We start from the raw sequence: 24558 nt of genomic DNA, 5'->3' as shown, positions 1-24558 counted from the left end.
GTGCTAAGTTTTTCAGTATGGGGGTGATGGAGCTCACAAGATGTCTGGACTCATGCATCACAAAGGCTGCCATTATCAGTAAAGACAAACACTAAAATATTCTGATCACCATGATCAAGAGCTATGAATACACCTCCTGTTGCCTCGGAAAGGAAAGAGGGGGACAACCCATTTGACTACCTCATGGAGAAGGTCAACACCATACACCTAAGCCTAAGAGGAGGCTCCCAAAAGGCAGAGACTTAGAGATTTAGAGGAAACGAGAGAAAGCAAGTCCTCGTTTCCTATCTAAGAACAGTCTCAACAGACACAGGGAGGTGGGCACTAGGGCCCCTGGTAAACTAGTGCCCCCCCACCCACCCACCCACTCAGGCTCCTGCAGAAGCAGCAGCAAAGCCAGGCAGAGAGCTCCTCCGCATGCCTTACGCGTAGTGAATGATGGCGCCATTGGGTCCCGTACTGGAGATTGTTGGGAAGCTAAGGTCCACAAAGTCAGCCTGTTGCCTAGAACACAGAAAGAGAGCAGAGCAGCATGAAGGATTTTATTGTGCCAAGAACCAGGGCCCTCTCAGCCTCATGCAACTCGCCAAAGAAATGCCCACAAGGTTCAGGCCCCCCCACACACATATGGATCCTCACCTGCGAAATTCCTCGGCCTTATCAGCAGCTGAGATCTCTGACACGCCACCTTTGGGCACCTACAAGGGAGTTGCTTATAAATCGTCTGGGGTGATAAATTCATGTGCTTCATACAAGTTAAAGGGGATGCAGTAAAAGCTTATTTTTTCCTCACTTCCCATGTCCCAACTGTCCCACCTCCAGGACACAGCCGATGTCTCATCTTTAACCAGGAGGGAATTTCCAAAGACTCTCATCAAAGCTATCTAAAGTAGAAGGATTTCTATCCTTTCAATTTTCCACTCAACTATTTGTCTCAGTGTTATATCCTAAAGCCTCCCCTAAACTTAATCCATCTTAAGTTTAAAAATTCAAAAGCATCTCCTGCTAGGGTATCATCCTAAGAAAGTCATCCTGAATAAATAAAAAAGACCAATGCAAAGGTAATATTACAGGGTGACTGATAATAGCAAAAGAAAAATTAAAAATGATCTAAACACTTGAAAATAGGAGGAATGGCAAAGCAAATCGGTCTAACCACCAAACACAACCTCTCTACTTGGATCCCTTTTTTTTGTTTATTTTTTTTTTTTTTAATGCAAGTAGCTGACACACGATGCTACGTTAGTTACAGGTGTACGAAACAGTGATTCAGCATCTCTGTGTTACGCTGTGCTCACCAGAAGTGTAGCTACCATCTGTCAGCACACAACGCTTTCACAATTTGGATTCTTTTTTAAAGGCCTCAAAGCACATGGAGAAGGCTCACACTATGGTACTAAGTGAATAAAATAAAATACAAAACCATATCTATACACTGAGAGACATGTAAAAATGATTTACACAGAAGAACAAGAGCCAGAGGGAATAAACTAGTTACACAGGTGGGAGTAAGCGTGATATTCTTTTTCCACTTTAAGCTACTTTTAAAGAGTCGTTTATATAATATTTAAAGGGAACATGAGACTGTTTAATAACAGCACAAAGAAATCCCCTGCTGTCAACCATAAGGAATGAAAAGGCAAGAAACTAATGGCCAAGAATCAATTTACTATCAAAAGTTTTACATCTTAAACTGAAGTCCAAAATGTACACAAAGATCTTTTTCTCTTAATACTGTCAGCTTGCCGATAATATTATTATGAACCACTTTTCCTTATAATGAAATTCCACTTAGTTATAAGACAATGCCTTGACCCAAAAAGGATCCTCTCAGTTAAGGAAATTCTTCCTTCATCTGTGTTACTATTTTCTACAATTAAAAAAATTTCTAAATACACACCAAATTTCCAGAAAGAACTACCAAGAGAAGAGTCCTAAAATTAGATCAAGACCTTGGACCTCATGGTCACTAGAGCACGGAGGGGGCCACGGTTAGAATCACATGTTGACAGTTTCAGAATAATCGAAATCCACGTGTTAAACAAAGACGAAGAACCAACCTCTTTCTCCAGCCAGTTAAAGAGTTCACAGAGGGCAACAGCATCTTTAATCTGTGCAAACAATGGAGACATTTTTTAAAAAGTTATTACTGAAAATCAGCTGGGCAAATTCAGAGCCCAGCCCCAACATGGGACTGAGAAGGCTGGACCCACAGGGCACAACCACCAGCAATCAGGGCTTCCCACGCAGGCACGCCCTGTCAACACGTCTGCAGCAATTCCCACCAGCAGGGACAGGGCTCCTCAGCTGTTCAGTAGCTCAGGCACAACCAGGAAAGGGCCCACCGGAGAGCAGGGGCAAATCCCTCAGCGGGTTCACTCCCACCCTCCCGAAGCAGGAAAGGCAAGCCACTGGCAAAAGCCATCTGTGGGCCTTGCATCTTTCCAGACCCACTGCGGGCTTTGAAACATACTCTGGGCCATTTAAGAAGCATCATCATCATCACCTTTTTTTGTGGGGTATGCTATACTCTGTAAAGATCTAGCCTATTGAGTATTTTATTTCATGCTCTCATTAACGCTGAAAGGCTCAAAGAATTTCCCATCTTGTGCCAGGCTCAAAGCCACCTAGCAGGTGAGGGACTGGGCCTTCCGACCACCATACACCCCTCCTCTGCACAGGCTGCTTTACTCACGTGAGCTCGCCTCATGCCTTCTGATTCGGCAGAGTTCTTCACAGCTTTGGCGATGCAGATGGGAGTGTAAGGCATACAGCATCGATGATCCTACGGGCAAAAGGAGTAGTATGGGAAATCGAGCCTGGCTCCACACACCCAAGACCAAGGCAATCACCTCTTCACCTGGCAACATCACACTTAAGACAAATCATCTGAAGAGCTCCCTCTCAGGACCCCCCTAGTTGTGCCTTTTGGTTGATGACTCTGAGCATGACGAAAGGGGCTTGGGCTCTTCCAAAAAGATAAAGTACATCAAACAAGGTATTTCTCTTCTATCCTCCATATCCTCAGCTCTTTGACACTGCTGGCCACCAGCCATCAGAAGATACTGCTTTTCAAGCCTCCACGGTCATGGTCAGAGTTCACTAACGATCAAAGCTTGACCAAAATAACCCCTTTCTTGCCGCACAAAGGAGGCTTTTTCCCATAGTCTGGGGACACACATGACTGATGAGGGAAGGGCTCCCACTCCCACTCCTTCCTCCATCTTGCTCAGGAATCACACATCACGTACTCTTCATGGTCTGATCATAAAGGGCTAGGGAAGACCCTTCCCGATTTAAGAACAAGTTAGAACCCCGCCCTGAGTTACAGGAGGGGGATTCAGGACGACCTTGCACTTGCACAGAGCTTGTTGAAAGGTGTTCATTCTCTCCACTCTCCTATTCCCTCGCTCTCACATGCATATCCCTCACGAAACTGAGAAGGCAGGCATGATCCCCTAACTCAGGTCAAGGAAGCCAATCTCTGAGTAACTGAGGGTCACGCAGCAGGAGAGTGGTAGGGCCAGTGGGCCAGGCCTAGGCTCTTCCCAGGATGGAGAAGAGAGGATACCCCTGGGCTTGGGTATCCCCTTGGCAGCCAGAGACCCAGGCAGGACAGTCGAAAAGGCTACATCCAAGGTGGCTTGGATTCCAGTCCTGCCCTGAGCCCTAGTTAAAATGAGGAGACAGGTGTCCATAGCTTGGCACCACCCAGCAGGGGCTCAGGAAAGGGCAAGGCTATCACTGTCATTTGACCCCCAACAAGTCCCCAACTTCCCAAGCCCCTCGGGGCCTCCAGTCTCCTCAGCTGTAAAATGTGGTGGGGAGGGGGCACGCGAAGCGTTTCCCAGACTTCAGGCATTCTCCTACCACCTACGCAGCTCGTACCCTGGCTGCCTATCCTCTCGACCCCTGTTCACTTAATACTTTTCTTTAGACCATCTTTAGATCAACTTAGTCTGTTAAACCCTGTCTCAAGAAATAATTTTATAACCTTACGGTCTCAAATGCTAGAAATGTGTTTTCTAGTATAGACTAAATTGCTTTTAAAACAGTTAACATTTAAATAAACCTAACTTTGAATGTCTACCACCTAAAATCATCTCTCATGCCACACTCTGGAAAACACAGAGGACTCCATGAGTTCTAAGGGCCCTCAGGCTCTGAATATGGCTCCAGCCCAAAGGGCTCTTCCAGCGAGGGGGCATCTCTGATCTGACAGCTAGTCCCAGAGATCTTCCAGCACAGCGTCTGTTTCAAAGACAAAGCTGCAAGATGCTGGAACTGGGAAGAGGCTGGCAGTTGGAACGTGACAGGCTTTGAACGCGCATGGCCCTTAGCAGGGCTACGAACCTTGGGGATGGCCTCGCTCACGGCATAGCTGGCTTTGTCGCTGACCCACACCTTCTCCCTCGGAGAGAGATTGGTACAAAGAGCCTTGAGCTCGCTCAGGATGGATTTGTAGGGAAGCACCTGGATCCTGTATTCTGCGTCCAGGCCCAAGTCAAAGAGCAGGTGCTCCTTCACACTGGGGGCATCTATGCGGTCACCATCAATGAAGAGCCTGCAGAGGGGCGAGAGGTAAGACAACAGAGAAAGGAGGGCATGTGAGCGAGAGCTGGGGGAAGACGGACCCACAGACACACTCCATCTTCTAGCAATCAAAACCAAGCAGCTTCTCCTTCCTCCCCATGCCTCTCCCAAATCCTGCTCTCCAAGTTGTGTCCCTACCCCTGTATATGTTATCACCGTCCACCTCATTCCCCCAGCCAGGACCTGGGCACTGTCCCTGATGTCCTTCCTTCCCTCCACTAAGATCACTGGACCTACAGTCTAAACCCCCATCAAATCTGTCCAGCTTTGCCTCCAACCCTCCCCAGTCACCAGCCAGGCTCAGGCTGCACGGACTCCCCACCGGATTAGTGCCACAGCCTCCTAGCTGGTCTCCCTGCACCCAGTCCTGCCCCCCGCCAGCCCATTTGCACAGCCACAGTATTCTTTATGACTTGCCAACCTGATCCTGCTGTGGTTCCTTGTGAAAAATCCATTCAAACGCTCTCCCGTGTCCTCAGAATAAAGGTCTGAGCTCCTGGACTTGGCTCACAGGTCTTCTGTTACATGGCCCCTGCTCACCCTCCGGCCTCACACTCCACGTTCCAACCGCACTGAACCACTCCAGGTCCTCTGCAGGCACTGTGCTCTCTCCTGCCCAGAGCCACCGCCAATGCTATTCCCTCTGTTCAGATCACCATTCCTTTTGCTCCCCATTCACCTAGCCAACTCTCACGTGCCCTTGATCTCTGCTTCAATATTACTTGTCAGTCTCTTCTGACCGCCCCCCCAGGGTAGGCTAGGCCCCTCCGATAATACCCGAACCCACCCCACTGTCAAGTCAGTGCCCACTTACATGCCTGAATCCCCTGAAGAGACACTCATCTCCCCAACTCTATCCCAGGACCCTGCCTGCCTCATTCGTCCTGGCACGCAATAGAGACCCTAGCAACTTCATAAACTTTATCAGAATAAAGAGAGCCATCCAAATCAAAGAGCAACCACAGGAAGGCCACAGCAATTCTTTAACAGATAGACAATTCGACAAAGCACAACTGAGGGGGTTTTCCTGTGTCATTTCTGACCTTCGAAATGCCTGGGTTTATTTGAATTGTGGACCCAGGATTGTATAATGGAGCCCATATATCCCTTTGCAATGGCTGCTATAAAACAAAATCAAATGTGTGGCCTGACCAAGACCTTGCCGCAGAAATTTTGTGAACTAACCTCATTCCGGTTTTGTTCTGATGTCCCTGCCTACTTATTTTTTTAATCTCCTAGTACTAGAGATACTTCCATAGATTTCAAGTCATTTGAGAATTAAGAGAGAGGCAAGATGTAAAAAATACCTAGTGTTTAGGAAGACCAGAGGGAAAGGAAGAGAGAGGCAGGAAAGGGGAAATTCGCAGAAGAAAAGCAGCACATCAGCAGGACCTCAGACAGTGATGGGGTTGACCAGCAAGGAAGGGGAGACAGGGCATCTGAGGAGCTTCGAGGAAGGAAGGACTTTCCGATGTGGGGCAAACACTCACATGATCGTCTCCAATCCTATGACTGCATAGGAGAAAAACACCGGATTGTGCTCCACATCTGACCCTCGGAGATTGAACAGCCCTTTAAAAAAAAAAAAAAAAAGAAAAGAAAAAGAAAAAAAAAAAGAAAGACCCTGTCACCTGCCTGACTTGAGATTTTAACAGGTAGATTAGAGGGGGAGGGAAGCACTTTGGCATCTGTGGAAGGCTTCCCTGGAAGGATTTGGTGGCATCTCTCAGAAAAGCAGGAAACCTGACTTCCTGGTTCCACCTCTGAGCTGCAGTTGCTCATGTCCACCAAATGATGGCACCAGAACTGTTTCTCAAGCTGCCGCATCACTGTCCCGGGAACAAAGTGGAAGTTAGTCAAAAACTTGAGAATTACCCTCCAAACAAAGAGTTGAAATGGTCCACCCGGTGGTGACCTGCCAGGCCTGGCCTTGCCGCAGGGAAAACCTCTGGCACTCCCAAGTGAAGGGAAAAGAGCCAAGCGCTCTCTCCCTTCCGAAGCAAACGACTAGGGTAGAAAAACTGAGACCCACCCACGATGAGGGAACCCAAATAAGGCCCTCTGGCTAAGAGTCAAGGAGCCCCCATGGAGGCGGAGCTTCCAACACAGGAACAAAAGCAGTGAGTCAGCAGGGCTTAGGCCCATGAATGAAACTCAAATCCAAGCCCACCCAAGGGCAGGCTGTGGTACCCAACCAGGGTGGAGGACCCGCCTACAGCCAGTGTCAAGAGGGGTTGGGGGAGGTCATTGTATGTTTAAGAAATTACGGGGGCCAGCAGAAAGCACAGCCTGATGCTTGCTCTCCTGAAGAACACAGTATAACAAAAAAGACCCTGGTGAGAAAAGTACTGGCTCTATTTTAGAATAATGGCTTCTCTCAGTAAAGCAATGCAACTTCTTTCACCTATCAGACTAGCACTTTCTAAAAACGACAGTACCTGGGACTGGCGAGGGTGTGGCAGGACAGGCATATTCACACCCACCATAAACATTTCTGGCAGGTAAATGGCAAGATGGGTCCAAAGCACTACCGCGCACACACCCTCTAACCCGTAATACCACCCCTAAAAGCCAGCCACAAATAGAAGAAAATCATCGGAAACCAAGACACAGATTCTGATGCACTAAGATTTTGATGGTAGCATCATAACAAAATCATGGGAAAATCAGAAATAACTCAAAGGTCATCCTTAGGGTAACGGTTAAATAAATTATGGTATAACCAGATGATAGGATATTTATATTAACTTAAATCATGATTATACATGCTTAGAGTATACTGATACATTGGAAAACTCAAGCTATAAAATTTATATATGCACAGAATATTAACAGTGACTATCTCTGGGCAACAAAATATTAGGTGATTTTTTTTCTTCTTTTTACTTCCTCTACATTTTCCAGGTTTTCCACAACAGGAATGTGTTTTCTTAAAATCAAAGGGAGAAATTAACTTTATATATGCTATTTTCTCTAATGTCAAGGTTGTTAATTAATTAAGAATATCGATCACTGATACGTGACATACCTGTCAAGCATCACTAACATCTGACAAAGTTTTGGGGCTGGGGATTGGAAAGATAGGACACTGTGTAGTAGGGTCTCTTTCTCTAGTGAGAAAATAAAAAGATAAAGTAGTTAACAGTTAACCCTGGGTCAAATCCAATCAGAAAACAGAAGACAGGACAGGAAGGTTCAACCAGATTCCTTCAGGTTCTGGAGGATGACAAGGTACTAAACAATTACATAAGGGTTACATAAAGATTCACAAACTGCTACTGTATCAAAAAGGTTGGTGAAGAATTTTTAGTTCCTGAGTTTTCTGAGGTAGAAGTATTTCTAGAACACTCTCACTGTGAAGAACTTAGGGAACTAGAGGAAAAGCATAGAGAAAAAAATAATCTTCTATGATGCCACTTCTACAAACAGAGACACACATGAATGTCGATAGACTCAAAATGTTAGGAAGAAATGTCCTTCCTCAGTGGTGTCACAGTCCTGAAGAGACTGGCCAGGGGTGGACATCACCACTGATTTAACATCAGCCCCTAGCTGTAATACTACTTTGGGAAAAGCCACATTCCTCTCCGCATTCTCTATAATTCTTTCTCCGTCCTATTTGGTGTATCATATACCCATTTGGTGACACAGTCTTTTGTTTATTCCCTGGCCACTCAGAAAGCTGATTGGCCTGAACACACAGATTCCCAGAGAACCCAGGGAGAGACGGGGTAACATGCCCAAACACTAAAGCCAGAGCTCTTACATGCAATCTCATCCAGGGCAGTGACCACAAACCACACGACGTTCCTCTCAGCCATTTTCAACCGAAGGTCTGCAACCTTGTCCTTCCAGGAGATGCCTGCAAGAAACAAATGTGCTTGCAACTCTCGCTCCGGGGACCCTCGGGAACCAAGTAGAAGAACCCATCTCGGACACCGCTAACCAGCACCACATCCTAGAGAGAGCATATCACTTGAGCAAACAAGTCCTAGCCTGTTGACTTTCCAGAGCCCTGACTGCCTCACCCACAAAATTAATGCATCTGTTCATCGAACAAGTGTGTACGAAGTATCTAGACTTCCCAGGCATAGATATCTGCCAGGCGCTGTGCCTGGTCACTGTAGTTCCAGCTCTGAGCGATGCCCTGCCCCTGACCTCATGGGGCTTACAATCTCTCTAGAATCTTCTAGATTGTAAGACAGACAATTAATCCAGCAATAGCTATACTTCTGTGTAAAGACTGACACAGTTGCAGAAGCACAGGGGGCTATGAGAACATACTGCCTGGCAGAGAAAACTCAGCCAGTCTTAGAGGCCAGGGGGATACCACCCACCACTTCACGTTCTTGGAGCCCAGAGACTCGCGTCTTGGTGCCAAGACCTAGGAACTCCCTGCCGTCTGACTCACTGTGACTAATGCTCCCAAATCACACTTGCCCTGTCACAGCCAGGGTCTCCCTGTGGCTCTCCAGATGAAACTGTGGCCCTAGAGAAGCTCACCCCATCACCACCATGACCACCACTACCACCCGCCATGAAACAGCACTTATTTACAACTCAGGTTACAACCCCCTGGGAACAGGGTAACCATCTGCCATATTCACCCAGCACCTGGCACAGTGTCCCGCACGTAGTAGGCACTCATGTTTGCTAAACAAATGTCTTACCCCCCAACATCTGCTCTCCCCTCTCCTACCAGTAATAGGTTCAAGCCTCTGATTCAGTTAAAAAAAATTCAAAACACTCTCACGGAAAATGTTTAGCTGACCCTGGGCCACTCACTGGACCTATCCCCCTCAGTCTGTGCTACCCTCTGGTTAGGGCGTCACAGGGAAAGCAAGCTGAGGGCTGCCCCCACAACCAACACCGCTTTGAAGATCAGCTCGGGAATGCTGTTTAAAACTTGGCAAGAGTCTGGGCTGCAATGCTTTCTTCCCAGGACCCCTCTGGGCAATCTGCCTGCATTCCAGACATCCCCCATCCACCTCTCCTCTTCTGTTTCTACAGCACGGCTCCCTCCCCTGCAGCCCCACATCCCTGGCCTCTCTCTGCATCCCTCGCTGTTCCATAAATCCACACTTTCAGCTCCCACGAATGGTTCACAGCGCTCGCTCTTCACCAACCACTATCACACAGGCCAAAGAAACCCACCCACGCCCAAAGCCTCTAAGGCAGAAGGTACTAGATGCAGGGTTGGGGGGTGGTGCCTAGGAAGGTAAATCTACCAATGTGGGCAGAAGGAAAGGAAATGGAACCTAGAAACCCGCGCCCCACCCCCGCCCCGGCCATTTCCAGTATCAGACATGTTAGAGAGGCAGTGTGGTAGAAAAGCCATCTTAGCAGCCGCCAAAGGTCTGCCCAGAAGAGCGTGGCAAGAATAAATTATGTAAAATAAGTGGCAAGTAGGTAGCCACTGTGGAAACAAATAAAGCTCCTGCTTTCATCAAATGCCGCACTGGTGCCAGGGTGGGGCCAAATCCTGCCCTCAGCTCAAGTTCAGCTCTGATGCAGAGGACTGGGATGGGGAGAGCGGTGACAGGTGGAGGGGATGGTGGCCGGGGGCCCCCGATGGGTGCAGCAGGGTTCTGACCTGTGTAGTCCAGACCCAGTGTGAGGAGGGGCTTGCATGGGCGCTCAGGGCGGTCTGTCCAGATTTTGTCCACGAGGTTCTCCTTGACAGGAATGAGGTGGTGGCCTGCACTTCTCAGAACCTTGGCCATCTTCTTCCAGTAATCTGGGGAGGAATACACGCGGCCCAGCCATGCGTGAACCAAATGCCATTTCAGCTGAGGCAGGCAGCAGTGCCTTCTGAAAGGCGAGCCTCCCGTGGCCCGGTGCCGGGTTCGCAGGGTGAGGAACTATAAAAAGGTTATCTTCACCACCCATAGCCTTCCCCTGCCTCTCTGCCAGAACTCTTTTCTTCACCTTGACCTTTATCATGACATCAAGTCATGCTGAGCCCCCAAATAATCCAAGTCCCACAAGCAAACAAAGAGTATGGAGACCCATCTAGAAGTCATTTCCTCACCCACGCTGGAAGGACTCCAGCTCACTCACCTGTAGGAATGATCAATGGGTCCACACCAACCCTGGATCCTTCAGGAAGTACACTCACCAGCCAGTCTTCCTGAGTTGGTGTGTCCTTCAGACCTACAGAGGAAAGCACATAGAAGAAACTATTCCCAATGGACCCAAGCTCATAGTTCTACCCAGAAGGATGCAATCCACCAACATGATAACAGGGTCCTTATGAAGCACCTTCTGTAAGGTGGGTTGGCAGCACTTGAAAAATGTGAACTTTCCTTAATCCTGGAAGGATGCAAGGAGGGTAAGATGGTATATTCAAAAGCATACGATGGGGCACCCGGGTGGCACAGCTGGTTAAGCATCCAACTCTTGGTTTTGGCTCAGGCCATGATCTCAGGTTTGTGGGATCAAGCCCCAAGTCGGGCTGTGTTCAGCATGGAGTCTGCTTGAGATTCTCTCTCCCTCTCCCTCTGCCCCTCCCACTCATGCTCTCCCCCATCTCTCTTTCTAAAATAAATAAATAAATCTTAAAAAAAAAAAAGCATAGGGATAAGAAGACCAAAAAAAAAAAAAGAAAGAAAGAAAGTAAAGGCAAGATTTTCATTCGACTCCTGGTAAAAATGGCATCCTGAGAATCACAGCAACAATGGTACATGTGTCATTGCAAAGAACATTCCCCCAGCCTTTGGTCACTTTACCACTACTGGGCACTTGATGAGCACCTGGGTGGCGACTGGTGAAGGCTGGGAGCTGGGGACCTCGCTTACACCCCACACCAGGTAAGGAAAACACGGGCCACAGTGCTCTTCCCTCGCTGGAAGGCAGGGTGGGTGGCAGACAGGAGGCGCCCACTCCTGAACCAGGCCTGACTGGACAGCTGAACACAAGTCTCAGAAGCAAAGAAATCTTTCGAAAGATTACAAGAGGGCTGCACAGGTCCCGTCACCATCATCTCTACGATGGCTCCCTGCCTTCCCAATTCCCAAGAGCAAACAGCCCTTCCCGTTTCCAAGAGACTAGTCCTAGAACCGCAAATAAGCTTCAACAGAGGAACTGAAATTATTTTTGATATTCCAGTTTTTCTTTAATCTAAGCCAATACCTTCTACGTTTGGATGTATGCTTCTTAACTGATCAGATTTTTACTAAAAAGTTATCATTTTGGTGAAACAGATCTATATTTAGAGTGAAAGTTCATATGTTCTAAAACAGTACTTATCTTTACTGTTTTCCCTACTGCCTGCTGATAACCACATAACCACAGAGGGGAAGCTCAAAGGTTTATAAAGAAATGAGCTCATGAATCTCAATTCCAAAAAACTGCCTAAAAACTGGCACTGACTTGTTATTTTGCTATTTGATTCTTTGCTATTTTCTTCCAAACCGCTAAAAAGCCACTTACTAACGAAGTTTCTTTTAATGCCCCTAGTATGACTTTTATAGGATGAAGTCATGCTATTTCCTAGCAGACAGATATCTGGCAAAATCCCAGGGATGAATCACTCCCCAACCAAACCCCCCAGAATTTCCCTACACAGGAGAGATGCCTGAGGAAAGGGGGGGTTAGGGAAGACACAGCGAAGTAGAGAGGGACTTGGAAGGAAGGAGGACTCGTCCCCCGGGGCCGCCACATAAGGAACAGGCAGACAGAATTCGCTTCTCTGACACTCTGACCCCCAAAGTGCTGACAGCTGGAGATGTGGGCCCCAAAGAGAGATACCCACACCCCAGGGGTACACTGAATGATCCACTGGGGTGCAAACAGAAAGTATTAAGATGTCTTTTTGTATTTTTTCTAAAAAATAAAGAAATTAAGCTATGCTCACATTTGAAATGCAGATGGACACCAGTACATGTGTATAAACCTATAAATAAGTATACATATATGTTGAGGGTGCGTGCACGCACCATTAACAGAGGCATACAATCAAAAAGTTTAAAGTCTGCCAGCCTGTCCATTTATAACAAATGCCTTCCTCTGTGTGTGTGTCTGCATGTATATGTGAGAGAAAGAGGGCTTTCTTATGCCATGAACTGGATCGTGTCCTGCCAAAATTCGTATGTTGCAGTCATAAGGGTGGCATTCTCATCTGACAGAACTGGTGGCCCTTTAAGTAGAAGAAGAGAGAGCTCTCTCTCTGCCAGGTGAGAAGGCGGCCATCTGTCCATCAGGAGCTGGGCTGTCCCCAGAACCTGACCGGGCTAGCACCCTGATCTCTGACTTCCAGCCTTCAGAACTGAGAAAACAAATTTCTGTCGTTTAGGTCCCCTAGTCTATGGTATTTTGTTATGGCAGCCCAAGCAGACTAACCCACCCTGAATTCTCAAAAGGGTCCTCGACCTCATCAAAAGGTTAAGATCCAGAAACCCTGAGGCCTCGAGGGTCCCTTCCCAAAGCTGGCCAACTCAGGTTGGGCTGGCCATGCCTCTACACACCCATCTTCATGAGCGTCCAGTTGCTGTCCATCTGCTTGGCTGCCTGGAGAAAGTAGCGTCCATCAGTCCACATGGCCGCATGCTCTTCTGTGATGATGGCCGTGCCTGGAGCAGGGGCGCCAAAGAAAGCGAAAGGTTTCTGATGACCACATGGAAGCTGCACACAGCGGCAACAGGCTGGCAAGCACAGTGAGAAGCACTGGCTCCTGTGTGGCCCAGCCTCCCACCAGCACTCACTCTAGCGGGACAGATGGGCCTTCGACTCCAGGAAAAACTCTAGGCCAGAGAAGACGATGCCACTGAGAACCAGCTGTGGGTCAAGCTCTGAAGGACTCAGTCTGCAGGCAGCCCTGGCTGCCCAGTCCTGGCCCAGAACCCCATTTGCACAGCACAAGTCAAGGCCAGCAGAACCGGGGACTATGCACCTATGGTCAAAACAGCCTCATATTCAACAAGATGGAGGTGAAAATGATTCTTGCACAGTGATCACAGCCTTCTGTTCCACCAAATACCCCAAGGGAACTGCTTCACCTTTCTGAGAGAAACCAAGTGTACTCTTAAGTACTCACAGGACTCACTGGTCACCAGCAGGGGGCTGACACCTCCCACCCCCACCTGCCCAGTTCCTACAGGCCTGGCAGAACCCCAGGCTTTCAGCAGAGGTGCCAGCCAAAAGCAATCCTGAGGTGCCAACCAACACAAGCACGTATAGGAAAGGAAGCAGTTCTTGCCGAGTCTAGCTAGCTCAACAGATGGGAGTCTGAGGGGCGGGGGAAATTACCCTAAACCTCAAGAGCACAACAGTTTTGGACAAGTTAGGGCAGGGCACCAATGTAGCTTGAAGTTAACCTTTGTTATTTAAACTGAAAGTGAAATTACTGAGCCCCAAAGCCAAGCACGTAAGAGAATTACACAGGACCAGCAAGCTAAGGCAGGGGATCTGGGGTGCCCCTAGGGTCCCATTTCTTGGTATTTTCAGTTTGATACAACTTACTGTATGTATGCTATAGTCAGTAAAAAGTTCAAAATATTTTTAAATAAAAATGTTTTAAAACGTTACTAGCAAAAAAAAAATAACGGCAAGAAAAATAAATAAAACTTTAATAGCAAAAGCACTGAGAAAAGGGCCACTAAAAGGTGAACTTTGAGAGCTGGGGGATGCTGGGAGTTCACACCTTTCTGCAGAGGCTCAAGGGGGGAGTGTCTGGTTTACATTTTCTTTCTGGTTCTGTCACAGGCTGAAACTTGGCCCAGTTATTTTTGGGAAGCGAACAAAAGTACAGAAAGAACAGAAGAGAAAATTTAGCAACTCACCCGCAGAGCCATCAAATCCAGAGACGAAGGCCCGCCGGCAGTCACACGGAGCAATGTACTCGCTCTGGAAAACAAAAAGGATGATGAAGTGGACCTGGACCCATCACGTACCAACTGCTCTCCACGTGCCCAGTTGTGTGCAAGGCCCAGCAGGGACACAGAGGCTGGCGAAGCCTTGGCACCTTCAAGGAACGGTCTAGCTTAAAACTCAAGCTGAACAGTCTAGCTTAAAAGTCAAGCTGAACATGAAAAAAAAAAAATTAGCACACACTGCAGAAGACCCTAAATAAGTAAGGGCTAAAAGAGCTATTCCCGCTAGCCTCTATTTCTTCTTCTGGAAAACAAAGCAAATCAAGACAAAACATAATAAACTGCTCTTTCCTCATCGAGATCTTACTCAAAAAACACCCCAACAGCCTCCCCCCCCTTCCTTTGCCACTGACATTTAGGCATCTGTTATTTTTCTGAAAGGAAAGGCTGAATTTCTGTTTTAGGTGCCAATAATTCTCTGAGATCTCTTTAGGCATGAGCCTGTTTCCGAACTTCCTGTGTGTGTTCCCCTCCAAGGTAGCATCACCAAACGCTCCCATGCAGACCCTGTCCCTTCCTATTACGGAATAAATGGAAACACTTCCTCCGATCCAGGAGGCTTCAGCAAAAGAAAACGTCATGTCCCAAACCAGGTCTTTGCCATCCCTTTGCCTCTAAATGGAAGGGGCTGGGAAACTGAAGAACACAGGCAGTTCTCATTCCCGTGCAGAGGGTACATGGCCATGGGGTACTTCTGCCAACAGCCTTGAAGCACAGAGAGTGAAGTAACTTCCCCAAAGTCACACAGTGGACGGGGCGGGCTCTGAACTTGGGCTCTGAAGCACTCTGCCATGCTGCTCCCATAGGACACATTATCTCTCATCCTCGTAACGACTCTCCAGGGTAAGACACCTGGCAGATGAGAACACTGAGGGGTGAGGCCAGAATCTTTAAGCAACGTGCCCACTCCCAGGTCAGGAGCAGGGCCCGGATGTGGTGTGCTGGAAACCAAAGCTGCTGCCCCTTCTAGCGCTGGCAGCTTTCTCCTGAGCTAAAGCGCCTGGCAGGCGTAGGAGCGCTGAGGATGGAGAATGGCGCTGCCGGACCAAGGCACCTTTAGGTCACCACGAAGGAGGGGTGAGAAGGCACCCACGTCTCACTCCTGCCCCTTTCACTGAGGCAGCTGCAGGCAAAGGACCGCTACCCACGGAGATGCCGGAGGAGCTCTCGGGGCGCCCTGCCCAGGCCCAGCAGGCCCCGCTAGGTGGTCTGCAGCAAGTCTCACTGCACCTCTCAGCTGGGTTCCTCATCTAAAGCAGCTCTCCTCAGACTGCTGCAAGCGGGAGCAGGTACATGTTTTACCCCAGAACACAGAGGAACACTTGCTCTTAGCAGTAAGAACAAGAAGAAATGGCCGCCAGCAGCACTGATGAGCTGCAGATTTCTCATTTGATTATAACCCAGTAATCCCTGGGTGCAAGACTAAAGAAAAATGGAGGGCATAGGAGAGTTCCCACCCTTCTCCCAGGATTGTTGTGAGGAAGACGAAGTTAATGTTTAAAACAACTCACCAGAAAGCTGAGAACGCTGCATATGCACAATGGAACAGACAGTATTAGTTTCTTCCTGAATCGTGTGTGAAAAAGCCACCAAGAGGCTGCGCAAATGAGGTCAACAAAAGTAACTCTCGTGCTGTAACTCAGGGTGCACAATGGGGACAACACAGGGGACACTCCTGACGGGCGAGGCGGTCCCCCTGCTTGGGGCTCACCCACCTACGACATACAGTGAGGATGCCAGCGCAGGGCTGGCAGAGAAGGCCCTGCTCGTGTCGGCCCAGCAAGACTCTTCCACGCAGGGACGCAGCTCTCCTGCCTCTTCCAGGGACAGGGCCTCTCGAAGGAGCTGCCTATCAGCAAAGGCAGGGGGCAGGTTTCTCCAAAGGGAGGTGGAATTAACAGCAGGTGAACATGTTTGGTTTGGGATCAAGACAAGGTCTGGGCAAGAACGTCTAGACATGACCTAAGTAGTCAAAACGCCAGGAAGCCGTCACTGACCGAAGCTGTCACCTCCACACCAACGGGCTAGGCAGAGTCCAGACAAGCACTGGGCCTGGGCCGCCCACTCTTCCCCCAGTTGTGAAGCTGGCAAAACCCAAGAACATTCTCCCCAGAGAACAGAAAAAGGTCTAAAATAAGCCAAAGCCTTAGCATGCCGGGAAAAAGAAACAAGGAAGCAGAGCTATTGGCTTTTTCTCCAAAACCACCATTTCTCTCCATCTCTAAGACCAGCACTCAGTCCAGGCCTCCATCATCTCCCCCTGGACCAGGGACCCAACAATCCATTCTTCACACACACTCAGAGTGAGCTTTCCCAAATGTCTATATAGGCCATGTTAGCATCCTGCTCAAAACCCGCCAATAGCTCCCCATCATACTTAGGGTAAAATCCAAACCCCAGCCCAGTTCCCAAGGTACTGCCTGACCAGGCCCTACTGTCCTCTCAGAGCTCTCCTCCACTCTCCCAGCCACTCAAGACATTCAAGCCACACACTGCTCTTTGTACTTCCCAAGCTCGTTCCTGCCTCAGGGCCTTTGCACATGCTGTTTCTTGTGCCAATCAGAGGCTCTCTCTGATCATGGCATGGCTAGCTCCTCCTCATCACAGCATGTGGTCCTCAACTGATATCTGCCGAATAAACGAACAAGCAAAAGGAAAGATGAACCTGGCGCACATAGGTGGCTCAGTCGTTGAGCGTCTGCCTTCGGTTCAGGTCATGATCCCAGGGTCCTGGGATCGAGCGCCGCACTGGGCTCCCTGCTCTGCGGGAAGCCTGCTTCTCCCTCTCCCACTCCCCCTGCTTGTGTTCCCTCTCTCGCTGTGTCTCTGTCAAATAAATAAATAAAATCTTTATATAAAAAAAGGAAAGATGAACCTTTTTCCCTCTATCTAGTTAAAACCTTAGCCATCTCTTTGAAGACGGAGAAAGGGCTAAAACCCCAGGAATGCAGGTGGCCTCTAGAAACTGGAAAAGGCAAGGAAATAGATTGACCCTGGAGCCTCGAGAAAAAAAACATAGCCCTACTGACCCACTGTAGGCTCCAGAGCTCCAGAACTGTAAGTTAATAGATTTGTGTTATTGTAAGCCACTAAGTTTGTGGTACTTTGTTACAGCAGCAGTAGGAAATAATATATTATTCAGACCAGAAGGTATTATAACTGTGGTTTCAAACTCAAATGTCTTGGGGTACATGCAAGCAAACTAAACCAGTAAAGCAGGATAAGGAAGTGACTTTTCCAGAGAGCAGCTCTTCTCAGCTCTGATTCCAGTCATGCTGGAATGCAGGCCACATGTTGCCACCCCTTCGTATTTCAGAAGCTAAATATATGTGTGTTCATGAGAGATAACCTAACTTTTAAGTGGTGGCATCAAATACAAACAATGTAAATAATACACAGCCAAATAAAGCACATCTATAAATAAGGAAGAAAAAAAAAAAGCTTCAGCCACCTCTCAAAATCCAGCTCAAACATGCCCTCTTCCACAAAGCTTTCCCACTCCACTCCGAGAACTCCCACGTGTCAGAATTTTTCAGGACCATCCAGACGGGCATTTATCCATGCCCTACCTTAGGTGATGAAAACAAAACTCCTACTATTGCCAACAACTATATTCCCATCTGGGACTTCATTTCCCAGGTCCCCATGCAGCTAGGTAGGGTCACATGACTAGTTCCCGCCAATGGAACGTGGGGCCGAAGTGATGTCCCGGTCAGGACAGTTAAAAAGCAGTGTGGCCTCTCCAAGCTCCTCCTCCGGCCAGCAGCTGGAATAGTGGCATCAGAGAATGGAAAGAGCCTGGATCTCTGCATCACTCTCCTCCTAGGAGAAGACAGACACCCACCAACCAAGAACACCCACGCCAGACCACTGCGTAAACAAGAGACAGGTACCAGGCCACTACAGCTGTGAGATGTGTTATCGCAGTAGCAATGCTCTAATTAATACAGTGGGTAAAATCACTGTGATAAAAATCACTACTCCACCCTAGGAGAGAGCCTGTTTAAGAAATACCAAACAGGAAGCCAACTCCAGAAGGAATGGGCGTAGGACAGAGGTTAGGAGGATCTGACTCACGTCTTCCAGAAGGAGGAATCATAAAAACAGCCAAAAACTCAAGTTGGTGGAGTCACCTCTGACAGACATGACCCTCTGACTGCACTATGCCCAAGAGCAGAATATGAAGCCTTAAAGGTGCGGAGGATAAAGAACTGGGATTTCTAAAAGGCGCTGCCGGTACGGCTCTGGCCCCGACCAATGATTCTCCTGGTTTGGAGCCAGGGGTACCGACGAATCTCAATGTTTGACTCAAATGGTACCTGAAAGCATCCAGATTACCAGAAAGAATGGACAAATTCCTCACTGTGAAAGTGCCCCTGGGCCCAGACTCATGGTTACCACAACCCTTGTTCTGGGTTTACAAAGAACGAACCCTTAGAGTTGCAGAGGACAGCAACTGGAGCGCCCGGGCCTTGCGTAATTATGCATTCGGGGTGCGTTCTCTCGCTAGCACGGAACAGTGTGTGGGTGTGTGTATTTGTGTTTTGGAAAGTACACAAAGGACAGAATTCAAGATTCCCCTTCATTCTCCAACACCCTCCCTTCCCCACCCTTAGGAGAAATTCCATCAACCCTGAATCTAGCCTGAAATGAAACAATTAGGAACAAGAGCCACAGAGAACAGTAGCCTCTCTATTACTGAGAAGGCTGCTATGGCAGGTCACACACAAAGCCAACCCCTGCTCCTTGTCCTCACAGCCCTGGCAAGGCCCCAGAGTCCCAATTAGCAGTCACCCCAAATACGCCCCACCTCGCCAAAGGAACTGAAACAAGGAACTGAGGACTTCTCATTTGTTTCTCTGGATGGCACCACAAACCCTCCCAGGTTCCAACCTTCCCAAGCCTCTCTGCCAACGGCCTGTAAGGTCCGCACTCAATCTATGTCCTTCTGCTTCTCCTCCAAACCCTTCCCTTCTTCTCTGCTCCTAAGGCCAGCACCAAGTCCAAGCCCTCCGTACCCTGACTCCAGGATCCTGCAATGGTCTCCCAATGGCTTCTCAGCTCCCAGGATGTCCCTTCTCCATTCCATGCTAAACACTACTCCTTTGATTAATCATGTCACTCTCTTGTTCAAAAGCCCTCAATGGGTCCCTACTATCTGATAAAAACCTAAATTCCTGAGTCACAGTTTCCTCATCCAGGGAGAAGCCATCCAATTCTAAAATTCTGGGGTCATTAGCAGGGGATGAAGAGCTGGGAAGAGCCTGGAATATCACCTGTGGTTTGGCCAGTCTCACTGCCATTCCCCAGTTTAATAAGGAACTGCTTTGGGCATATTAGGCCCAATCAGGGTTTCAGACTAGAAACAGCTTTATAATGACAGAAAAAAAAAAAAAATGGCTCACAAACAGCACCCAGAACCAAGAATATCAAAATAAACCTGGCTTATCTTGGCTACAAGGACATCCCCTACTAGTAAACATATAGGTTGTATCCTAACTCCAGGCAGAAGAATACAAACTGAAATCCCAACCCACCCTTAACCAGAAACTTTCAACTTTTAATTCAAATAACATTCACGGTCCAGCCTTTCCTACACCGAGGCCTCCCCTGGAGGGGAAGCTCACAAATGAAGTAGTACTGTAAGGAGTCTTTGGCTGGCACTCCACAACAGACTGTACGACCCTCTCGGAGGAGAGACCCGATTTCACACAACACAGTGCTAGGGGACTGTGATGGTGAATTTTCTGCATCACCTTGGGGGTTAAGGCACCCCCAGAGAGCTAGCTGGTAAAACATTATTTCTGGCTATGTCTGTGAGGTGGTTTCTGGAAGAGACCACATCTGAATCAGCAGACTGAAGATTGCCCTACCGATGTGTTCAGCATCCAATCCACTGAAGGTCTGAAGAGAACAAAAGTATGGTGGAAAGTCAAATTGGCTCTCTCGTTTGAGCTGAGGCATCTGTCTTCCGTCCTCAGAGATCACCGTTCCTGGTTCTCGGGCCTTTAACTCAGACAAGGACACACGCCATCCGTGCTGTCTGCAAGCTGGAGAGCCAGGAATGCTGGTGTTCAAACGGCATTTGTTCTAGTTCAAACTCAAATGCCTGAGAACCAGGGGAGCTAATGTGGGAGCCCATCCCCTCAGGATAAGTCTCTCTCTACGTAGATATCTTACGTAGTCTCTCTCTACGTAGATAAGTATATATCCTATTGGTTCTGTCTCTCTGGAGAACCCAGACTGAGGGCCTTACAGAAGACCCCATACACCAATTGCCATGTAAGGTGCTCCCACCACAGGAACCACCATCCTGCTCAATACTGAGATAAAATAGCTACGATCAAATCAGTCCAGGGCAACTGCCTGATGCTTGAAAGGCAGAAAATGAAAAACACCACTGGTACATCAGCACAGAATCCACATGACATGAAGCCCAAGTCCAGAGGCTAAAGCCTGGCCCTGACAGGAGGGCGGTGGCGGGGGGAGGAAAGGGGCATTTCCTCAGGGACAAGACTAGGGTCTGCCCTTCTTAAATGCTGGGGCGCCTGTTACCTAGACCTCATGACTCAGGCCCAGGCTGTGCTGGCCAACCGACTTATCCATCTAGTCCTCAGCCAAGATGAAACTTTCATTCCTATGAAGGTGGTGAATCTTGTTCGTCTATCCTAGAGAACAGAGGTGAATGGAAGAATTGTTACCGACCCCCACCCTAAACCGCACCCACCTCCCCCCACCTCCCCCTGCTTATTCAATCTAACAGTAATGTACCCCACTACCATAGCTTCCTCACATGCCACCAACCCCTACTCCAGCCGGATCCGCTACTTCTCCAATACTCACGTCTCGTACTCTCTCGCCTCCCCTTCACCCACTTTTACATGCAGAACCCTAGTCTTCGGTGGCTTCTCCTCTCCACACAAGGATCTCCCTTTCCTCTCACCTCTTCGAGGATCAAGTTCTGACCCATCACAGCATGAAAAGTACCGTTGTAGATGAACGGACCAAGGAATTCCATGGAACACTGAGTACCTGAGCCTACCCCTGAGAGGACTGTGGGAATTCCATGGACATTTAAGTCCAGAAAATGCTGAATACTTCATCCTCTCCTTGGAGCTGCACAGTGCACATCTGCATATTAAAGGCCCTGAGAAGTCCTGCAGTTAAGAAACTTGTTCAAAAGGGCAAAGAACTTGAATAGACATTTCTCCAAAAGAGACAGATGGCCAACAAGCATATGAAAAGATGTTCAAAATCACTAATCATCATGAAAATGGAAATCAAAATCACAATGAAATATTACCTCATATCTGTTAGGATTCCACTACTGAAGAAAAAAAAAAAGAAGTACTGGCAAGTATGTGGAGAAATTGGAACCCCTGTGTACTGCTGTGAGAATGTAAAATGGTACAGCTACCATAGAAACCAGTATGGAGGTTCCTCAAAAAATTAAAAATAGAATTACTGGAGCGCCTGGCTGGTTCAGTCCATAGAGCATGAGACTCTTGATCTTGGGGTCCTGAGTTTGAGCCCCACAGTGGGGGCAGAGCTTACTTAAAAAAAAATAGAATTACTACATGATTCAGCAATTCCACTTGTGGTATATATCCAAAATAATTGAAAACAGGATCTCGAAGAGACAACTGTACACCCATGTTCACTGCAGCATTATTCACAAGAGCCAAGAGCTAAAAGCCACCTAAATGTTCATAAAAAGATTTTTTAAAATGTGGTATGGAAAAAAAATGGGGTATATACATACAATGGATTATCAGCCTTTAAAAAGGAAATCCTGTCATAAGCTACACCATGGACGAACTTTAAAGACATTATGCTAAGTGAAATAAGCCAGTCACAAAAAGACAATTGTATGATTCCACTTCTATGAGGTATATAAAGCAGTCAAACTCTTCGAAAGAGAAAGCAGAGTGGTGATTGGTGGGAGGCAAGGGTAGGGGGTGTTCAGTGGGTATAGAGTTTCAGTTCTACAAGACGAAAAAGTTTTAGAGATCTACTACACAACAGTGTGCACACAGTTAACACTATTATACAGTACACTTGGAAATAGTTGAGATGGGGGCGCCTGGGTGGCTCAGTCAGTTAAGCGTCTGCCTTCAGCTCAGGTCATGATCCCAGCTCCTGGGATTGAGCCCCGGGCTGGGCTCCCCGGGGCTCCCTGCTCAGTGGGAAGTCTGCTTCTCCCTCTCCTTCTGCCCGTCCTCACAACCCCCACCCCACTCGTGTTTGCTTTTTCTCTCTCACTCGCTCTCTCAAATAAATAAAATCTTAAAAAAAAAATAGTTGAGATGATAAATTGAATGTTAAACTTGTTATTCATTTCAGCCCTTCATTTGCTCCTGAGGCCAGGAAATCTTGTTTCCAGGCAGGGGTCCAATCTTCCTGCTATCCCAGGTTAATGCTACTGTCACAACCAGGGGGTCTGACACCTTTGGGGAGGGGCAGAAAAGAGGCCAGTTAAAGTGGACATCTTTTGGCAACTGCTCAACTTACAGTAATCTCTTACATGCTGCCCCTCCATCATGGTAGACCCTCATCAGTCATGTCTGCACCACATGCCATCCCACATATGCACACACAGACAGACAAACACACGCACACACACACCAGGACCAAGGGTAAACACCAAGCTACTGTGCTAATCAAGTTCTCACCCAGGACTCTGGATTTGGGATTAAGGTTCTAGCTCAATCTGGTATCTTGAAAGTAAAAGATCAAGAGATATAAATGTGAGAACTGTTGGATGGCCCCCTATTTACCATCTACCTTGTTGCCTTTAAAAAAGGGAGAAACAGATCTATGGCGAGAGCTGAAACCCTTCCCATCCCAGTAGTTCTGGGCCAGCTGCATACCTGCCCTCAGTTTCCATGAGACACCCAATCTGAGGCCCTGACATTCCACAAGTCCAGAGACCACCATTCACAAGCTGGAGTTCTGCCTAAGCAGTGGCCCTGCCCCAAACCCTTATAAAGCCTTTTTATTGTTTAAAGGATCTCAAGGCGGTTTCTATTACCTGCAGCTAAAGGATCCTACAGCACCAGCTGTAGCTGTATTTCCCCCTATTGCTTATGCCCCCTTGGGCTTCTGCCAGGGGAATCTGCCATGCTGTTTCTGAAAAGCACTCCAACCTTCCCTGCTTCTCCGCCTTTGCCCCTACTAACCTTCCCACCTAGAATCCTTTCCACTTCCTCTATTTTTCCAACTCTACCCATTCTTCGACATCCAGTTCAAACGTCTCTCCTGCTCATGAAACCTTCCATCATCTTCCCTCCTACCCTCAAACTTCCATAGCGCTTTGTCTGTATTTTCTTGATGGCACTTCCACATTCCACCTTGTAATACAGACATGTCTTTACTCCATCACTCAACTGTCTGCTTCTTGAGAACAGGACCACTCTCATCTTCCTGTCCTGCACCACACCTAGCGCAGTGCCTTGCACATAAGCAAAGGATATAAAATATTTATGTACAGACGACTCTATGGAAGAATAGTACTTTTTATGTTGTCTCATCCCTCCATCAAACCATAAGCATAGTGAGGGCAGGAATTCAATCCTAAATTCATCTTTGGAACGCTGCAGTCCCACGGCCATGGTATAGGCATTCAAACACTTGCTGACTCAATGACCTAAGAGAGAAGATACTAGAATCCCTTCACCCTTCTGCCCTTCGGCCCCATCACATGCAGTCTCCACCTCTCCAGACCCGACTCCTCCATATTTAGGTCACTAGTGTTTTCTCAGTGATTTAAGCAACACTTACTGAGCTGCTTCCATCAAAGGTAACGGTTGTGGGTGGCAGGAGAGGAGAGGATGGTATTCAGAATTATCCCTAAAATCTGCTGGGGTAGAGATCCATGACAACCTCCTGGCTGTTTCTCCGGCCATGTGAGAGGGATGGGACAGTCTGAATGGGGAGAAAGGAGGCCGGACAGACAATTCTTGTTAAGGACAGGGTGTGGCAGGGGCGCCTGGGCGGCTCAGTCGGTTGAGCGACTGCCTTCGGCTCAGGTCATGATCCTGGAGTCCCGGGATCGAGTCCCGCATCGGGCTCCCTGCTCGGCAGGGAGTCTGCTTCT

The 24558-nt window shown here is 48.0% G+C and overlaps 1 protein-coding gene across 3 annotated transcripts in view; it reads right to left on the bottom strand.

Moving 5' to 3' along the window:
• Positions 1 to 24558, bottom strand: part of XPNPEP1 (X-prolyl aminopeptidase 1) — a 51105-nt gene that overhangs the window by 12047 nt on the left and 14500 nt on the right. For all 3 annotated transcript variants that reach the window (XM_025880699.2, XM_025880700.2, XM_073904221.1), the window contains 11 exons: positions 14373 to 14436; positions 13059 to 13163; positions 10654 to 10746; positions 10187 to 10330; positions 8360 to 8455; positions 6084 to 6165; positions 4354 to 4564; positions 2696 to 2785; positions 2061 to 2111; positions 640 to 698; positions 427 to 504 (listed from right to left, as the gene is read on the bottom strand). In XM_025880699.2, coding sequence (XP_025736484.1) covers positions 427 to 504; positions 640 to 698; positions 2061 to 2111; positions 2696 to 2785; positions 4354 to 4564; positions 6084 to 6165; positions 8360 to 8455; positions 10187 to 10330; positions 10654 to 10746; positions 13059 to 13163; positions 14373 to 14436 — 1073 coding nt within the window. The remainder of the gene's footprint in view (positions 1 to 426; positions 505 to 639; positions 699 to 2060; positions 2112 to 2695; positions 2786 to 4353; positions 4565 to 6083; positions 6166 to 8359; positions 8456 to 10186; positions 10331 to 10653; positions 10747 to 13058; positions 13164 to 14372; positions 14437 to 24558) is intronic.

The sequence above is a fragment of the Callorhinus ursinus genome, unplaced genomic scaffold (genome assembly GCF_003265705.2).
Source record: "Callorhinus ursinus isolate GAN/ISIS: 27379988/994484 unplaced genomic scaffold, GSC_fseal_2.0 scaffold20, whole genome shotgun sequence".
Taxonomy (NCBI): domain Eukaryota; kingdom Metazoa; phylum Chordata; class Mammalia; order Carnivora; family Otariidae; genus Callorhinus; species Callorhinus ursinus.
Note: the sequence above shows the minus strand (reverse complement) of the source record. Positions and strands in the feature narration are given on the sequence as shown.